At 50.5% G+C, this 15,014-nt stretch overlaps 1 protein-coding gene across 12 annotated transcripts in view; it reads left to right on the forward strand.

The window, feature by feature from the left end:
- CHST15 (carbohydrate sulfotransferase 15) overlaps positions 1-15,014 on the forward strand; it is a 77,727-nt gene that overhangs the window by 46,420 nt on the left and 16,293 nt on the right. For 11 of the 12 annotated variants that reach the window (XM_025880336.2, XM_073884734.1, XM_073884733.1 and 8 more), the window contains exons 4-5: positions 663-809; positions 3,951-4,107. In XM_025880336.2, coding sequence (XP_025736121.1) covers positions 663-809; positions 3,951-4,107 — 304 coding nt within the window. Of the gene's footprint in view, positions 1-662; positions 810-3,950; positions 4,108-12,490; positions 12,745-15,014 lie in introns of all 12 variants that reach the window. The other variant, XM_025880343.2, reaches the window with a different exon arrangement.

The following is a 15,014-nucleotide window of genomic DNA, read 5'->3' on the forward strand; positions in this document are numbered from 1 at the left end:
GTGAGTTCAACCGTTTGTCTCGGGATTCCGGGACAATTCCCCTTGTTTGGACAGACAGACAAGCTGCTTGATCAAACAGGCCAGAGATAGAAGCTCAGATAAAAACTCCCTTTTCTGGGACACGTGGGTGGTTCAGTTGGTTAAGTGCCTGCCTTTGGCTCAGGGTCCTGGGATTGAGCCCTATGTCGGGTCCCCTGCTTCTCGCTCTGCCCCTCTCCTGCTGGGTCTCTTTCTCTAAAAAAAAAAAAATTTTAAAAAAAAAAAAAAAACCCTCCCATTCCTGTTTGATACAGTGTGTGCATTCTGGATGCTGTTGCCGCTCAGCTACTTGGGGCCCCACCTGGTGCACCTCTCAGCCAGCCCCAAAGTCTGGCCCTCCAAGCAGATGCGTTGATCGTTCTTGAACAGGTGTGCAGTCCTGGAAGCCGCCACTTGCACCTGAATGGTGGTCTTCCACCCCTTGAAGTGACCAGGTTAAAGAGGATAGCCAATTTGCTAACATTCTCTCTGCGAGCCCCTTCCGGCAGCTCACTTGGGTGGAGCCTCGGCTGCTGCATCTGGGCCTCTGGGCCTTTACATCCCTCTCGGTCACTCCCCAGGAGGCCACCCCCCCAGCAGTGGCCGCTTTGTCCTTAGTAACTCCTGCTTCTTGGTTCTCGTAGGGATTGTCCGCCTGAGAGATGGGCTTCGGGACCGCTACCCCGTGGAAGATTACCTGGACCTCTTTGACCTGGCCGCACACCAGATTCATCAAGGCCTGCAGGCTGGCTCTGCAAATGAGCAGAGCAGGATGACTAGAATCATTATCGGTAGGACTTCTGTGTAATTCCCCATGGGGGCTGCTCCCACCCTGGGCCTGACCCCCACTCCCACGGGGCTCCTTCTACTCTGGGGCTGGCCCGGCTTTTGCTCTGGCCTGCGGAACATTTGCAGGATGCCTGCCACCTTCCCGACCTGGCCGTCGCTCTCACCCCTGTGTAAAACGTTCACATCACTGACACAATTTCTGTAAAGCAGAAATGTTTAGCAGACTTTTTAGTTCTGTGGAGACTCCCGTGTACCTGTAATGGTTTTTTTCTAAAAGCTGACATTGCTTTGTTTTTATTTAAATTAAGCACATGTGCTTGGTTTCTTTTCATGACATACTGATCTGAGTTTGAATGGGGGATCATAGGCACAGGTAACCAATTAGTCATTGATTTAATACTGTGGCTTTTGGAATCCCTGGCCCCAGGGCCCTGTGAAGACAGAGGCAATTACTCCAGAAACAGATACAGCCCTAATGCGTTGTTGGTGACGAATTGCTGTTCAAAAAGCCTAGCCACTGTCAAGTTAATGCCTTTAGACATTCAAAGTGAGGTGGCTTGATTAATAATCTTTTTTTTTTTTTAATTCACAAGACCGTTTTATAAAAAACCTAACTGTTCGCTTTTTGTATTGGATTCAGCTTAGGAGAAGACATTTATCCACTTACACCTTCTGAAAGAGAGAAATCTGGTCACATAGTTTCCTTAAATTGTACCTGAGGCCGCAGTCTGTATTTTTATTTTCCTAAGTCTATTACATTTTGATTCTGCAAATTCAGTGACTCTGTTAGCAACTAAAAGGAATTGTAATCAAAGATGGCTGTTTGCTTTTGACTCTTTCTCTCCTAGGAGATAGGCTTACATGCCTAAACCCTGAGTTATTTATTGTTTTGTTTTTTAACTCAAAGAAATCAAGTTCTGAGAGCCAGATGAGATCAGACATCACCCCCACCCTGGTGTGAATTGGCTACTAGCTATTTTCTTGCAGCCTTGGGTCCACACACTTCAGATCACAAGTCTAATTAATATTTGACTGTGACTCCCACACCGTATGCTTCTGAGAGAATTTCATGTTCTTGTGAAAGAGCTAAAAATATACATCCTAGGGCTAGGAAATAGAGCCTAACATAATGAATGAAAAAGGAAAGCCTTAGTTTGGTTTTCTAATTTTACCTACTTCCAGATTTAAAAAGGAAAAAGAAAACATTTCGCTGCTCTGATATTTACCTAAAGCAGAGTTTGGGGAGTTTTATGTAGTGGAGAGGTGTGGGGAAAGCCTGCAGCTAGCCCCGCCCGTGCCACCAGCCAGCTCTGTGCCATGTGACGAGTCTGTCTTCCTGTTCCTGAACTCAGCCTGCACGTCTGTACAATGGGCTCGTTGGACCGGCTCCATTCCAGCCCTGGAATGTGATTCAGCTCTGCTTCAGCTTCCTCTGGTTAGATCTTTGATACAGCGTAAGGGTCGGTCTTCCATCTCGGCCCAGGGGTCAGAGAGAGCCTTTCCTCAGTGGTCTGGGCTAATGGCTGGAGTCCCGAAGGATTCGAGCGGCCAGGTTCTCAGGGGTGGGGCTCTAGACACACCGAAAGGCCCCTGCCTCTGCTGTCATGGCACCTTGCTCTGCCCCGTCTAAGTGCTCACCTCAGGAGCTGATTGTTTATGGAGTCGTCAGCCTCCCCTAGGTTGTGAGGTCGGAGAGAGGGGATTGTCTTATTTCCCTCCTCTAACCCTAATGCCAAGCACAGTGCCAGGCACCTAGTAGACACCAGATAAATGCTTTCTGGATGGATGGATATGAAATGAACAGAGGACGAATGAATGGATGGATGGACGGCTGGATGGATGGATGGACAGACGGATGGATGGATGGACAGACGGACAGATGCACTAGCGGATGGACAAATGTTTCTATGGTTGTAGAAGTAGTTTGTTTATGAGATTTGACAGAATTGTGCCTTCATTTTAGATACTTCTCTTGTTCTAATATTCTTATATTCATTGTGAGTAGAATTTTCAAAGGACTTCTGATTGACTTGTCTTTCCTGTATCCTAAGGTATTATCTTTAAAAAAAAAAAAGAGAAGAAAGGAAAGACCAGAAGAGAAATGCTCACCTGAATGTGATTGCACATCCAACAGAATAGATAGGGCCCTGCCAACTCCCTGCATTATTGTGATGCACTCATCACTGATCAAAGACACTAGTCTTTTGGCTTGGATTTTCCCTGAATAAGTGGCTTTGAGATATATTAAATACCCATGTAAAATGTCGGGAAATTGAATTTGTATGTAATTGATCAATTTGCCTTTCTTTCTAAATCTCTGAAGAGTCTTCTAAAAAAAATAGTCAGGGAATTGATTCAAGTATCTGAGCAAGAGATGTTGAAATGTGTATATCTTGGCCTCATGGCTGTCCTAGAATGTGTATTTAACATTTCATCCTTCATTCATACAGACCCTGATAAGAAAGGGCTGGACCCACTCCCTGTCCACCCAGGCAGCACGGAGTGAGTGCCAGCTGTGCGCAGGGCCATGGGGTGGGTGGGCACGCAGGACACAGCACCTCCAGACTGGGGTCCCGTGAGCCCTCCCGTAAACTCTTCCTCTCGTTTGGTCTCAGAGTGTGCCCGGGACCAGCCATGGGTTGTGATTTCATGGAAAATCTGATGCAGATTGCATCTAACTTCGTAAGGAGTGTCAGCCACCGCAAACTACTTCCTCATCCCTGCTGCTTTTTAAAGGGAACCATCTAGTACATTCTCAGTGGGCCTTGAAAATGCCACAGATCTGTGCACCATGAGCAATGTCAAATATCATGAAATTGGGAGGCCAGATGCTGGGAGAGGGTTGTTTTTTTGCTTTGTTTTTTGTTTTGTTTTTTTTGTTTGTTTGTTTTGTTTTGTTTTTACACATCCTGGAGAGGAGCTGGGAGGAAGCAGATGCTCAGTGTTGCCTGGATCACTTTGATTTCCAGACAGAGACCTCTGGGCGGGAACAGGGGAGGTCACCGTGGCAGAGGGGCCTTGTCAGCTTCCTCTTCCTGGAGGCCCATGTGCCCCCGGTGGAGCCTGGTTTGGTCCCTAGCACAGGCTGCCCCGTGGGAGCGTGTAACTCAGCACTGCTCATTTGCAATGTTCTGTGTTTCTAGGGGAGGCCAGCGCCTCCACCATGTGGGACAACAACGCCTGGACCTTTTTCTATGACAACAGCACAGATGGAGAGCCGCCCTTTCTGACCCAGGACTTCATCCACGCCTTTCAGCCAGACGCAAAACTGATCGTCATGCTCAGGGATCCTGTGGAGAGGTGAGCACTTTGGATTTCTTGTATTTGGGGCCAAAAGGCAGTTTTGAAGAACAGCCTGCCTTCTCATCATGAACAAGATCGTCCCTCTTTTTTTTTTTTTTTTTTAATTTAAATAAACAAGCTTAACTTGCAATGTTACTGCTATTTCTTATGTAAATGTTATTGTTGGTGCAATCTTCACTGGGTCTAAACAAACTGTGGAGTGTTTTAGATCTTCTGACCGTGGCCCGTGGGCTTTCGGCCTCTGGCCTGTTTGACCTGGGGACGGAGGACCCTCTTCGGGTACTGTGAAGGTGTGCGAAACCCCCTTGGAATCGGGATGTCAGGGTTTGCCAAGGGGTTTGGCTCCCACGATTCCTGTGTCCCGACCTGCATGAGCCTTTATCCCTGTCAGCTCTGAGAGTTCGGTCTCCTGCTTGAAAGACCAAAAGGAGGAGAGATGATGGGCAGGGCTGCTTTGTCGTAAAAAAGCAGGGGTCACCCACTGGGCTGAGGCACAGCTCACGTGAGACTGGGCATGGGGGTGGCCGGGCCAGCACTGGTGAGGCTTGAATCATGATGAAGCCAGTGGGGAATCGCAGAAGCTGGGGACTTCCGGGACCTGAAAATCACTTAGCGCGACAATCTGCGTGATACCATCCCATCAGAGAGAGGGGCCCTCAGGCTGCTCCAGGACCCTCGAGTGGGAGTCCCCAAGAAGACCAATACAGCCCTGTAACAGTACTCTTCCTGTTTTGAAATCAAGTCTGTCTTTTGGGAGCACCCGCCCTGGATCCATTCTGTCCCCATAGAGCCAGACAGACCCAAGGGACACTCTCCCCATGCGGGAGAGGCTGCCCGATGTTGAAGCAGACCCAACCCTCTGTGTCTCCCTTTTCTGCCTGCCTCTTGTTACGGGTTGAATTAGGCCCTTCACAAGGATGTGCTGAAGTTCTAGCCCACCCCCACCCCCCATACATGTGAGTGTGATCTTATTTGAAAACAAGGGTCTATGCAGATGGACTCAAGTTAAGAAGAGGTCCTGTTGGATTAGGGTGACCCCTGATCTGGTGGTTGGTGTCCTTGTGAGAAGAGGAAATTTGGACACAGGGAGAGCACCATGTGATGATGGAGGCAGAGACTGGAGTGATGTGTCTGCAGGCCAAGGAATGCCTAGGATTGTCAGCTAGCACTAGCAGCTGGAGACAAGCCTAGGAGGGACCCTGCCTTGGAACCCCCAGTAGAACCCACCCTGCTGACACCAGGATTTCAGACTTGCATCTTTCAGAAGTACCAGAGAATAAATTCCTGCCGTTATAAGCCACGAGATTGTGCTGGTTTGTTACAGTAGCCCTAGGAACCTAATAGACTCTGTGAATACCTTCCTTGGATGGGCATGCATTCCTGGCCTCACATCCTTGCCAATGATGATAAGAAGACATGTTTGTCTTCTTATCCTAAAATGGAGAAATTTTAGGAAGTACGCTGGAAAGCTATAAATGAAAATGATTATAAAAAGCACCTACAACCTCCCACCAGATAGCTGTTATTTTTATTGGTTACATTTTCTTCCAGACTGCTTACCTGTGCAGCTAAGTGGTGTGTGTGTGTGTGTACACACACAATTGTAAATACATAGAGCCTTACATCTTGCTTCATTTGTTTCACGTTGTTGCCCCCAGAAGGACATGCCTCAAACTCCTGCCCTGCTCGCTCCTCCCTGAATTTATCTCTGTGTCCCTTCCGTGGAGTTCTCAAAATGGCCCCTGTGGCTCTCAGTGTGACCTGGTCAGAGGGGGGCTGGATTATCCCCCTCTGTCTCCATCCCAGCAGCCCTCCTGGTGCTATACCATAAGGCACATCTATATGCCCCAGATGGTTCCACTCTGGTTCTCTCAGGAATCCCTCTGGTCCAGTTCTGAGGCAGACACTGACCTTGGAGCAGCTCGCCTCGTCCTACCTGCTAGTTCCCACGCTTTGGAGGCAGGAGTTTGGCCCTTCTGCTCACGGAGTGGGCAGGTCCTCCTCAGTCTGAGAACAGTTGACGCAAACCAGTGGTGCTCTTGTGTGGACATGATTATGTAACTGTCAGCCTTGAAAGGAAAGGCTCAGGGACTAAGTGACCCCTTGCCGCCCACTGAGGTATTTTCACAGCTGCTCTGCCTCCCTCCCCCAGACAGCCCCCAGCTGCAGTTCACGAGGTTGGAACATTCTCTCAAGAGTGCACTTTCTGTTCACCGAATGTCTTCCTGTCACATCTCCCTAGTTTCTCCTTCTGAAGAAGGTCACACTGCACCTCAACCTTAGCGGGCCAAGAGAGTGAAAACTGCGACATTTTGTCATTCCCTGGGCATAGAGCAGTGGGAACTGGTCTGTGTCTGGGCTTGTTTGGTGTGTATCAGCCCTGTTCTAGGCCCCAGGCATGGGGAACTCACGGCTGGTTGCAAGACAGGAATTGCTATGGTTGTTACGGTCTGTGGATTCAGCTGGAGCAAGAGGGGAGATGAGAAGTGGCTCAGAAGAGGGAATGAGCTTCAGGTGGGGAAAAGCTATGCTGGAGGAGCCGAAGCCAGGCTGGGTTTTGAAGGACAAGTAAGAGTTTGCCAAGTCAACAAAGAAGGAACGTGGTTGAAAGGAAGAAGCCTTCTGAACAGGGAGATCGGTGAGGACAAAGGTAAAGACCGTGGGTTCTCTTGTTGGAGAGTGGCGTCAGCTTCCCTACATGTGTCCCTCTTTTCCTGCAGTCCTGATTCTACCTCTGAGGACATAAGCGCCATCAGGCGAGCCTTTGAATGGGGAGGGTCTTGGTGCCACCCGGGTTCAGACAGCGAGCCAGAAGCAGGACCTGTCAAAGTCTGCCTTCCTTTAGGAGGATCAAGGGCCACCAGATAGCACTTCCAAGTAGTCACCATATTTTGTTTGGTCTGCTTGCTTTCTGGAACAAATACTTTGTCTATTATAGGAACTGAAAGTGAAGATTTCTTACCTTTCTGTTAATTTCTTACCTTTCTGGTCCTCAGCAGAGCTCGTTCATCAGTTCAGATATTTGTTGAGTCCTGACCACATGTTGGGCACTGTGCTGGGTGCTGAGCATATACATATCCCTGAGGGATGAAGGCCCACCCAGTACCTACCCTCTGGGAGCTGGCACCTTTACCTAGAAGTGAGGCCCTTACTCTCTCATGGTGGATGTCGTGGTGCCAAGGGGGGGATGGCAGGATGCCTAGTGACAGCCTGCATTAGGAGGCTAACCCCATTGTTGGGTTGCCTGCTACGTTAGTCATCTGCATAACAAATCACCCCAAAACTCAGCAGCTTAAAACACCACACACCCCACACCTAGTATTGCACAGTTTCTGTGGGTCAGAATCTGGCACAGTTTACTGCATCTTCTCCTTCAGGATCTCTCCCAGGGCTGCCGTCAAGGCTTCACCACAGTGGGGTCTCATCCAAAGGCTTGACTGGGGAAGGCTCTGCTTCCAAGCTCACATGCTTTCAAGCTCATTGGCAAAATTCAGTTCCTCAATGGCTGTTGGAAGGAGGGTGTTCATTCTTCACTGGCCGTTGGCTAGAGGCTACCCTAAATGCCTTGCTCCTGGGTCTTGCCAACATGGCTGCTTGCTTCATGAGAGCCGCCAGGGAGAGAATCAGCGGGCAGGTCAGAAGGCACGATCTTTTGTAATCTGATCACTGGAGTGTCAGCCCATCACCTTGACCACATTCCGTTGGTTAGAAGCAAGTTACGAGGGCCAGGCCACACTCAAGGGAAGGAGATGGCAGGGTGTGCATGCCAGGGAACAGGGATGATTGCCTACCACACCTGCTCCCCCTTTCCCTGTCTGATCGTCTAGGAACCTGGACCCCAGCGGTGTGGCCAGGAGAAGAGAAGCTGCCAGCGCATGACCGTGTCCAGAGACAGCGCCCGCACATGTACAGCGGGTGTGTGTGTGTGTGTGTGTGTGTGTGTGTGTGTGTGTGTGTGTATTCATGTGCACATTTTCTGTGTGGGTTACTGACAGCAACAGCTGTTCCATTGCTTTTTAAACGTTGATAAAAAGTATGCAACAATAGGAATTTCTTTTTTGAAACCCGTGACTCATGGCCTGTCTTAAATGTCTGGCTTATTTGCCATTCCAGCCGGAAAGGATGATAGATACTCAATGTTTAGATTTTTTGAAGAAACAAACACTTGGAACCCCTGTTCCCATTAGTCTAACTGGGTCCCAGGCCATCAGCCCGCTTGGGTCATTCTGTGACCTTGCTCTTCTGCAGGGGAAGGTTCTAGGGGTTGCTTGCTGCCAGTGGGATTAGGCTAAACTGTTCTTTCCATCTACAAATTGGTGGGGGTGGGGGTGGAGTTTATTTTTAGTTTCAGATTCACATTTAGCCTTTATTTCTAGAATTGATCCGAGGTAGAGGGTTTTTAAAATGTTGCAATTGCACACAGAATCAAATCAATCACTTTTACGTTTCCAGAGAAAGATGCAAATGGTACGTTTGTTGTTCCCTGCTCTGGAGGAGAACAGAGGAGTAGTGGAAGGCGGGTAGGCTGGTTCTTGTGGCCAGAAGGGCCAGCCTAGTTTCACGCTGCAAGTTCCTCTATGTAAGAGATAATGACAGTTTAAAAAGTGAAGCATTTCTAGGCCAAATTGGCGTAGTTAATTAAAAAGCAGAATTTTTCTTCTTTTAATTTGACTCTAAAGTGGGAAAGACTGTTCTTTTCAGCACATCTCCCGTTAGCTTCCCACCTCTTCATTTGTGAGTGGTTGACAGAGTTCACCTCGTAATTCAGAGGCTGCCTTCATTAACTGGGACAAATGGCTGGAAGGTGTTGAGCCCTCTTCACATAGTTTGTTCAGGGGACCCTTGGAGTGGGGTCACACGCCATCTGTTAAGGATTTTACCGTGTTTGTATTTTGGGTTTAATTCTGTGCATAATATTAATGCCAGGTATGGCAGTGACCAGCACAGGATGCTTGGTGCTCACGTTTTATCATGGGCGGGTCAAACGGGAAGGAGAACTGAGCTCAGTTAAGAGCGAGAACTTGATTTTGACGCAGGCACCTTGAGCCTTGACTCCTGGGGCATTGTTTTCTTTATCTGCTTGTAGAAACTGACTTTTTAACAATCCACTAGACTGGGTCAATAATTAGTCTATGTATGATGATGCACTAGGAAGGGAGGGGATGAAGCATTTAATGAAATGCATCCATTTAAATGCATTTGGTCATTTGGACAGAGTAATGAGCGAGGCTAAGCCTTTGGACAGGAGTCCTGGTTTCATGGATTTCACTCCATTTGCAAAGGGGAAGGTAAGGCCTGTGGGAAGTAAGTGGCAAACCAGGGTCACCTCGATAGAGTCATAGCCTTGGGGGACCAGATAGTCCCAGCTCTGCCCCTCTGGCAAGCTTCTTGACCTCTCTGTGTCTCATTTCCTTAGTGGTGAAATGGAAGGAAAATAGTCCTGCTTTTCGGGTTGTAAGAGTAACTTAATATATGTAACCTACTTAAACAGTGCTGGACAAATGCGAGATACTATGTAATCATTAGCTATTATTACTAGGTCACAGTAGTAGTAAATAATAACAGTAACCAGGGTGAGCACTCCTTTACTCACTATAAACAATTATTGGACACTTTGAAGTACTAGATGTGGGACATACATTGGAGGGCAAAATCCTTGTCTGCCCTCCTGGAGCCTATGTCCAATGGAAGGGAGGGGGGCAGCCCTCAATTAAGTGACCTCAGTGTTAACTCCAGGCTGCCTCTGTGCTAAGCCCTGTTCAGGCATTGCCTCACTTGGACTTGGCAAGTAGGTGTGTGGGCTCAGTGGGGCTAAGTCACCTACTCGCCGTCACCTGGTTAGTAGTGGCCCGGCTGGATTTGAGCCCGTGTTGGTTTGACTGAGGGGTCGAGCTGTCCTCCCTATCAGAGGCTGGTCCTTGGATGCAGACGTGGAGACAGCAGTGTGTGCGCAGGGGATTTATGGGGCCCATTGTGGGACAAGCCAGGCAGTGCAAAGGGTCACGCCGTGATGCAGTCACCCAGAGGTCTCCCCGAAGCCATCAGGAGCTGTGCGGCTGGGACGGCTCTTCCGAGCTGTCGCCGGTGAGGCCTCTCCGGAGTCATCCAGCAGCCACTGTGCGCAGTCTGCCCTGGGGAGGCTTCACCATGGGTGGAGCAGGTCTTTTCAGCTGAGGGTAGATGCTGGGCGGGACGGGACAGTGAGCCATCAGCAGGATGACTCCCCACTTTTGCAAAGCTCTGTGAGTGGTAAGGACCCCTGTCTTCCTGGGTGGCTAAACGTGGACTCCACATCAGCAAGATCCAGATGCCGATCCCAGGGCGACATCGCGCTCAGATGGCAGGAAGCCGTGCGGACCGAAGCTGCTGAATCACTGTAGACCTCTGACCTGCAGCAGGAATTTCTCTCGTCGCTCAGCCTGTGCTGAGGATCTTCTCCAAACAGCTCAACTTCTCTAGGTCCCTGGAAGCACTGACGTCGCTCCACGGACACGTTCTGCAGCAGGAGAGGGGTGCTGGCGCGTCAGCGTCCTGTGCCATATTCTCTGTCACATGTTTGCATGAGGATTAGAGGGCAGGCCATTCCTCAGCGCTGATGGATCGGTCATTAACGTCCGTGATCTTAAAGAGAAATTCAGAGAACTCCTCTGTGGGCAGGAGCTGGAGTTGGGGAAGAGGCCATGGAACGTAGAGGTCATGACGGCCGTGGATCGATTCCACGCCCTGCCTCCCTCCCTCCAGCTCCCACTCTCGCCTTGTCTTTACGACCCCGGAGGATGAAGGATCAGCGGCAGCCTGCAGGAGACTATAGTCGAGTGTCTCTCAGAGGCCTGTTTCCTGGCAAACTGAGGCATTTTGCATCTCAGAAGCGGTCTGTCTGGGTGTCACTGGCATGCCTTTAATGAGCCCTAAAAGTGGCATGAGGTCGCGTTCATAGGGCTGAACTGGGAGCCACCCTAGGGCCAGGGGGTTGGCCTCGGATGTCAGAGAGGGGAGGGCGAGCCGGCCAGGCCCCGACTAGGGCAGCGCGGGCCCTCGTGAAGGTGCTTCGACGGCCATTCGGGAGTAACGCCTGGTGAGGGGCCAGATATTGTTACTGGGGAGAGAAAAATAGTCATGCTGAAGATTCCCATGTGTCTGACACAGTTTGTTTTTTGGGGAAATGCTTACAAAGTCATCGGCAGTCGTGAGAATTCCCACACGGATTGTTTGCAGAGGGCGAGGCACACTGGGGAGAGGACCGCCTCGTTGCTCCGTCTGCAGAGGCTGTGAGCTGTGGGTCCCCCAGGCCAGCATGGGGGAGGGCGCTCAGTCCACTCTGAACCGCCAGATCACTTCAGGGACCTCGATTAGTGAGGTTGGTGAGTTAAAGCTGTTCAAGGGAGGGTGTGGGACAGTGGCCACACTCTGTGGTGGGGTCCCACTGCCTGGGATCCAGACCTGGCTTTGCTGCTGCTTTACCCAGGGGTAGCCCAGTGATCCTGTGCACTTCCTTTTCTTCTCTGCCAGCAGACACCTGCTCTCAGGATCACCAAGAAACTGTGTGAAAGTGCTTTGTAAACGATGCCAGGCTTGTAGATCAAAGGGATGTTTGGTATCGTCTCTGAGAGGTTCTACCCTTTGTTCCATGAACGTTGACCAAGGACCCATGATTGGATGCTCTGGAAGAAACAAAGGTGAACCCAGAACCCTACTCCTGCTCAGGGGGAAGAGACGACCCAGCCCAAATGAGCTCAGTGAGCTGGAGATGTTGCATCCTTGTGGACATGTTTAGGTCCAAACCTGGATGTTCTTCTCTGGCAGAAAATGAGCCTCATCAGTGTTACCCATGTGTAGGGCTTGGGTGACTCTCGACTTCTCCTCCAAGTGAGCTAGCCCGGTCAGTCCTGCTTCATTGTTCCTCATGATGAGAAATTCACAGCTTATGATTCAGTGAGGCAGAAGGGCCTCCTTCCCGGCCACGTTAAATGGCCTTTATCTCTCTCCTTGTAGGGAAAAATACACATAATCATTATTGATGGCACCATATGAGAGGTCAGGAAGTTATTGATCAGTGATTTGACGTGGATGCCGGCAAATGGAGAATGATGAGGGGGCTCTCTGGGTTTCATTTTTGTAATCACCCTTCAGGTGGCTGTAGAACGGTGGAGATGTCATGGGGCGGGGGGCTGAAGCGGAAGACAAGAGTGTGCCCACCTCTTGGGGGCTCCTGGTGGAGGAAATAGGCCGTTCACATGTGTGTCATTGAGAAGCTGGCTGGCGGGGGCTCTGGGCGCTCAGCGAAGTCGGGGCCAGCACAGCCCGTGGTGAGCCCCCCTAGGAACCGTCAGCTGCTCCCCACCACCCACCACCTCAGCGTCCACCCCCGATCTTTTCTCAGAGCCCAGCTCTCCAAGACCTCTGATGCACGGAGCAGTAGCTGGAGAGAAGGCACTGCTCAGGCTCTTGAGATGGAGCTGATGTGGTCGAACTGTCCGTGTGCCCTTTGGGCGTGGGATCTCCGTGACTTCTCCCGTGAGCCACCCTGCGAACTGACAGGTTAAAACGGACAGTGACTTTCTGGGGTGATGAAAATCTTCTGGAATTGGCTGATCCGCTGAATTTGTGCATCTGCTAAAAACTACTGAATTGTTGGTATGTGGATTACATCCCAATTTTAAAATGATATGAACACAACCATGACAAAAGGAGGAGAAACCAGCTTCCCTAACTAGTGATGTTTGAGCTAGAACCTGCCTGGGTCTCCTCATTGCGGGAAGGCCGACCGACATCATCATTTAAGTGCTAAAACCGCCAAAATCAAGTGAGTTGTTGCAACAGCCCATGACTATCAGCTTATGCAGGTGCCCAAAGGTCACTCTGGGAGTTCTGAAATTCTGATAAATACCTGAACGCTGTTTGTTGTTGCTATCATTTTCTGGATGCCCCATGCAGTGCTCTGTAACCACATCGGCTTTTCCTGATCGTGGCAGTGAAGCCCGTCGTGTTTATCCTGAGCATTTGTTTGCTGTTCCATTACGCGTCATGATTGCTTTCTGTCTCCTGTAACTTACTAACTAGTTCTCTAACAGCCTTCCAAACCACCGTGCACCTCAAACAATCAGAACATCAAAACAAAACCCCAAACCCATCGGCTCAGATGGCTAACACCCCGCTCTCATCAGCTGTTGATTTGGCTTGGTCCCTAAATTCGGAGGCCAGGGGCCAAGGCCTGTTGGGTCACGGGGCTTTGGGCTCAGGCAGACCTGGGTTGGTTTGGGCCCCAGCTGCAAAGTCGCCCAGGCTGCCTAACCTTGGGAAGCTCCCTAATCTCTCCAGGAGCCAGTCTTCTCCTCCTAAGACAGGGTGACGACACTCAGCTTGCGTCTCAGGTCGGGGGCCAGGTTGTGAACACGGAACAAGGACATGCGTGCAGTACCCGGCGCAGGGCCTGTTGAGGGGCGGTCCCATCAGGGATGGAAGCCGCGAGGACCAAGGCAGCTGAAGCCCACAGCACTTGCACTAGCCTGGCCTGCGGGGGCAGCCCACGGAGTAGTGGCCGCCGTTGTTGTGGTGATCGGTCCCCTCACCTCTGCTCACGGAGGTTCTCTGTCGTTGAAGAGATTCACCATTGGCCTTGGTATAACTGTCTCGATTTTACATGGTGGGGCCTACAGTGATGGCCCTGATGGCCACTCCTCTGTCCCCATGGGAGAGACGTGGTCCCTTCTAGAGGCACCAGGTTGAGGGAGCCACCCCCTGCACACACACATTCTCTCCTGCTCCCCCTCGCAGCAGTGCTGGGTCCCAGGATCCCTGCACTGCCCCGGCAGGAGCTGAGCCACACCTTCCCAAGGGCCAACCCCCCCGTCACAGGGCTGCCCAGCAGCCTTCTAAAATAACCATAGCACAGAAGGCCCGGAATGTATTTGGACTTATATTTGGAATTGCTCTTGGAAACAGTCCTGGCCAAATGTAACACCCATCTGTTTGGGATGGTTGAAGAGGAAGAAAATTAGGTGGTTCAGCAGAAGGGGGCTTGGCAGCCCCTAAGCTGCCAGGGGGCTGGCTGGGTTTCAGGGTCAGCTGGCTCACACTCAGCCCTGCCAGTCATGATTGCTCCTGCTGCCGGGGCCGCTCGCTTCATGCTGGACTATCCCAGCTGGAGACTTTTTCCCTTCAAACTAGTTCCTGAACCTTCGTCAGTCAGTCCTTCAGGAGCATGGTTCAGGTCTCCTTCCAGCCCAGGACAGCCTTATAGCCATTGAAACTTATTCTTCCTTCTAAGTCTTGCTTCTTCAGATGGAACAGCTCCTTCCCCCCACCATTCCCCAGCACTGAAGCAGGCAAGCATCTTTTGGGGTCCCCATGTGCCAGGGTGGAGCAGAGCGACACCCTTCCTCATTCCCAGTGCCCTACCTTTGTTAACGCATCCCGAGATTTGCATAAGTGTCCAGGCAGTTCTGTGGTGATTGATTATGAGCTTATGTCAGCTTAAACCTGTTGTGTATTATCCCTGCTGGCTTCTCTCCCCTACTTCATCATTCTACAGTTGATTTTAAAGTGGACGTTTAGATTTATCTCTTGTTACATGGGTGTGCCTACTCCAGCTTTTGGATCCTTATTCTTGATACATTTGCTGCCCTTCTCAACATTTTCTGAATGACTTTAAACTATCCAAGTGGCTTTCAGTCATCCTTGGTCACTACCTGGTCCTTTCCCCCCAGGAGAGTAGCTGCAGGGAAATCATAGCAGTGAGTATTGCTGACGTTCTTATGAAGCATGAGCCTAATTCTTCAGGGAACCCAAATCGCGCTCCCCCGAAAGCGAGAGCTCATGCTTCTCCTTTGCCTTCCTTGTATCTCTGTGGGAAAGCGACCCTGTGCCCCCCATCCAGCTGCGCACTCAGGACTCCACCAGGGTCT

This window comes from Callorhinus ursinus, unplaced genomic scaffold (assembly GCF_003265705.2).
Source record: "Callorhinus ursinus isolate GAN/ISIS: 27379988/994484 unplaced genomic scaffold, GSC_fseal_2.0 scaffold58, whole genome shotgun sequence".
Lineage (NCBI taxonomy): Eukaryota > Metazoa > Chordata > Mammalia > Carnivora > Otariidae > Callorhinus > Callorhinus ursinus.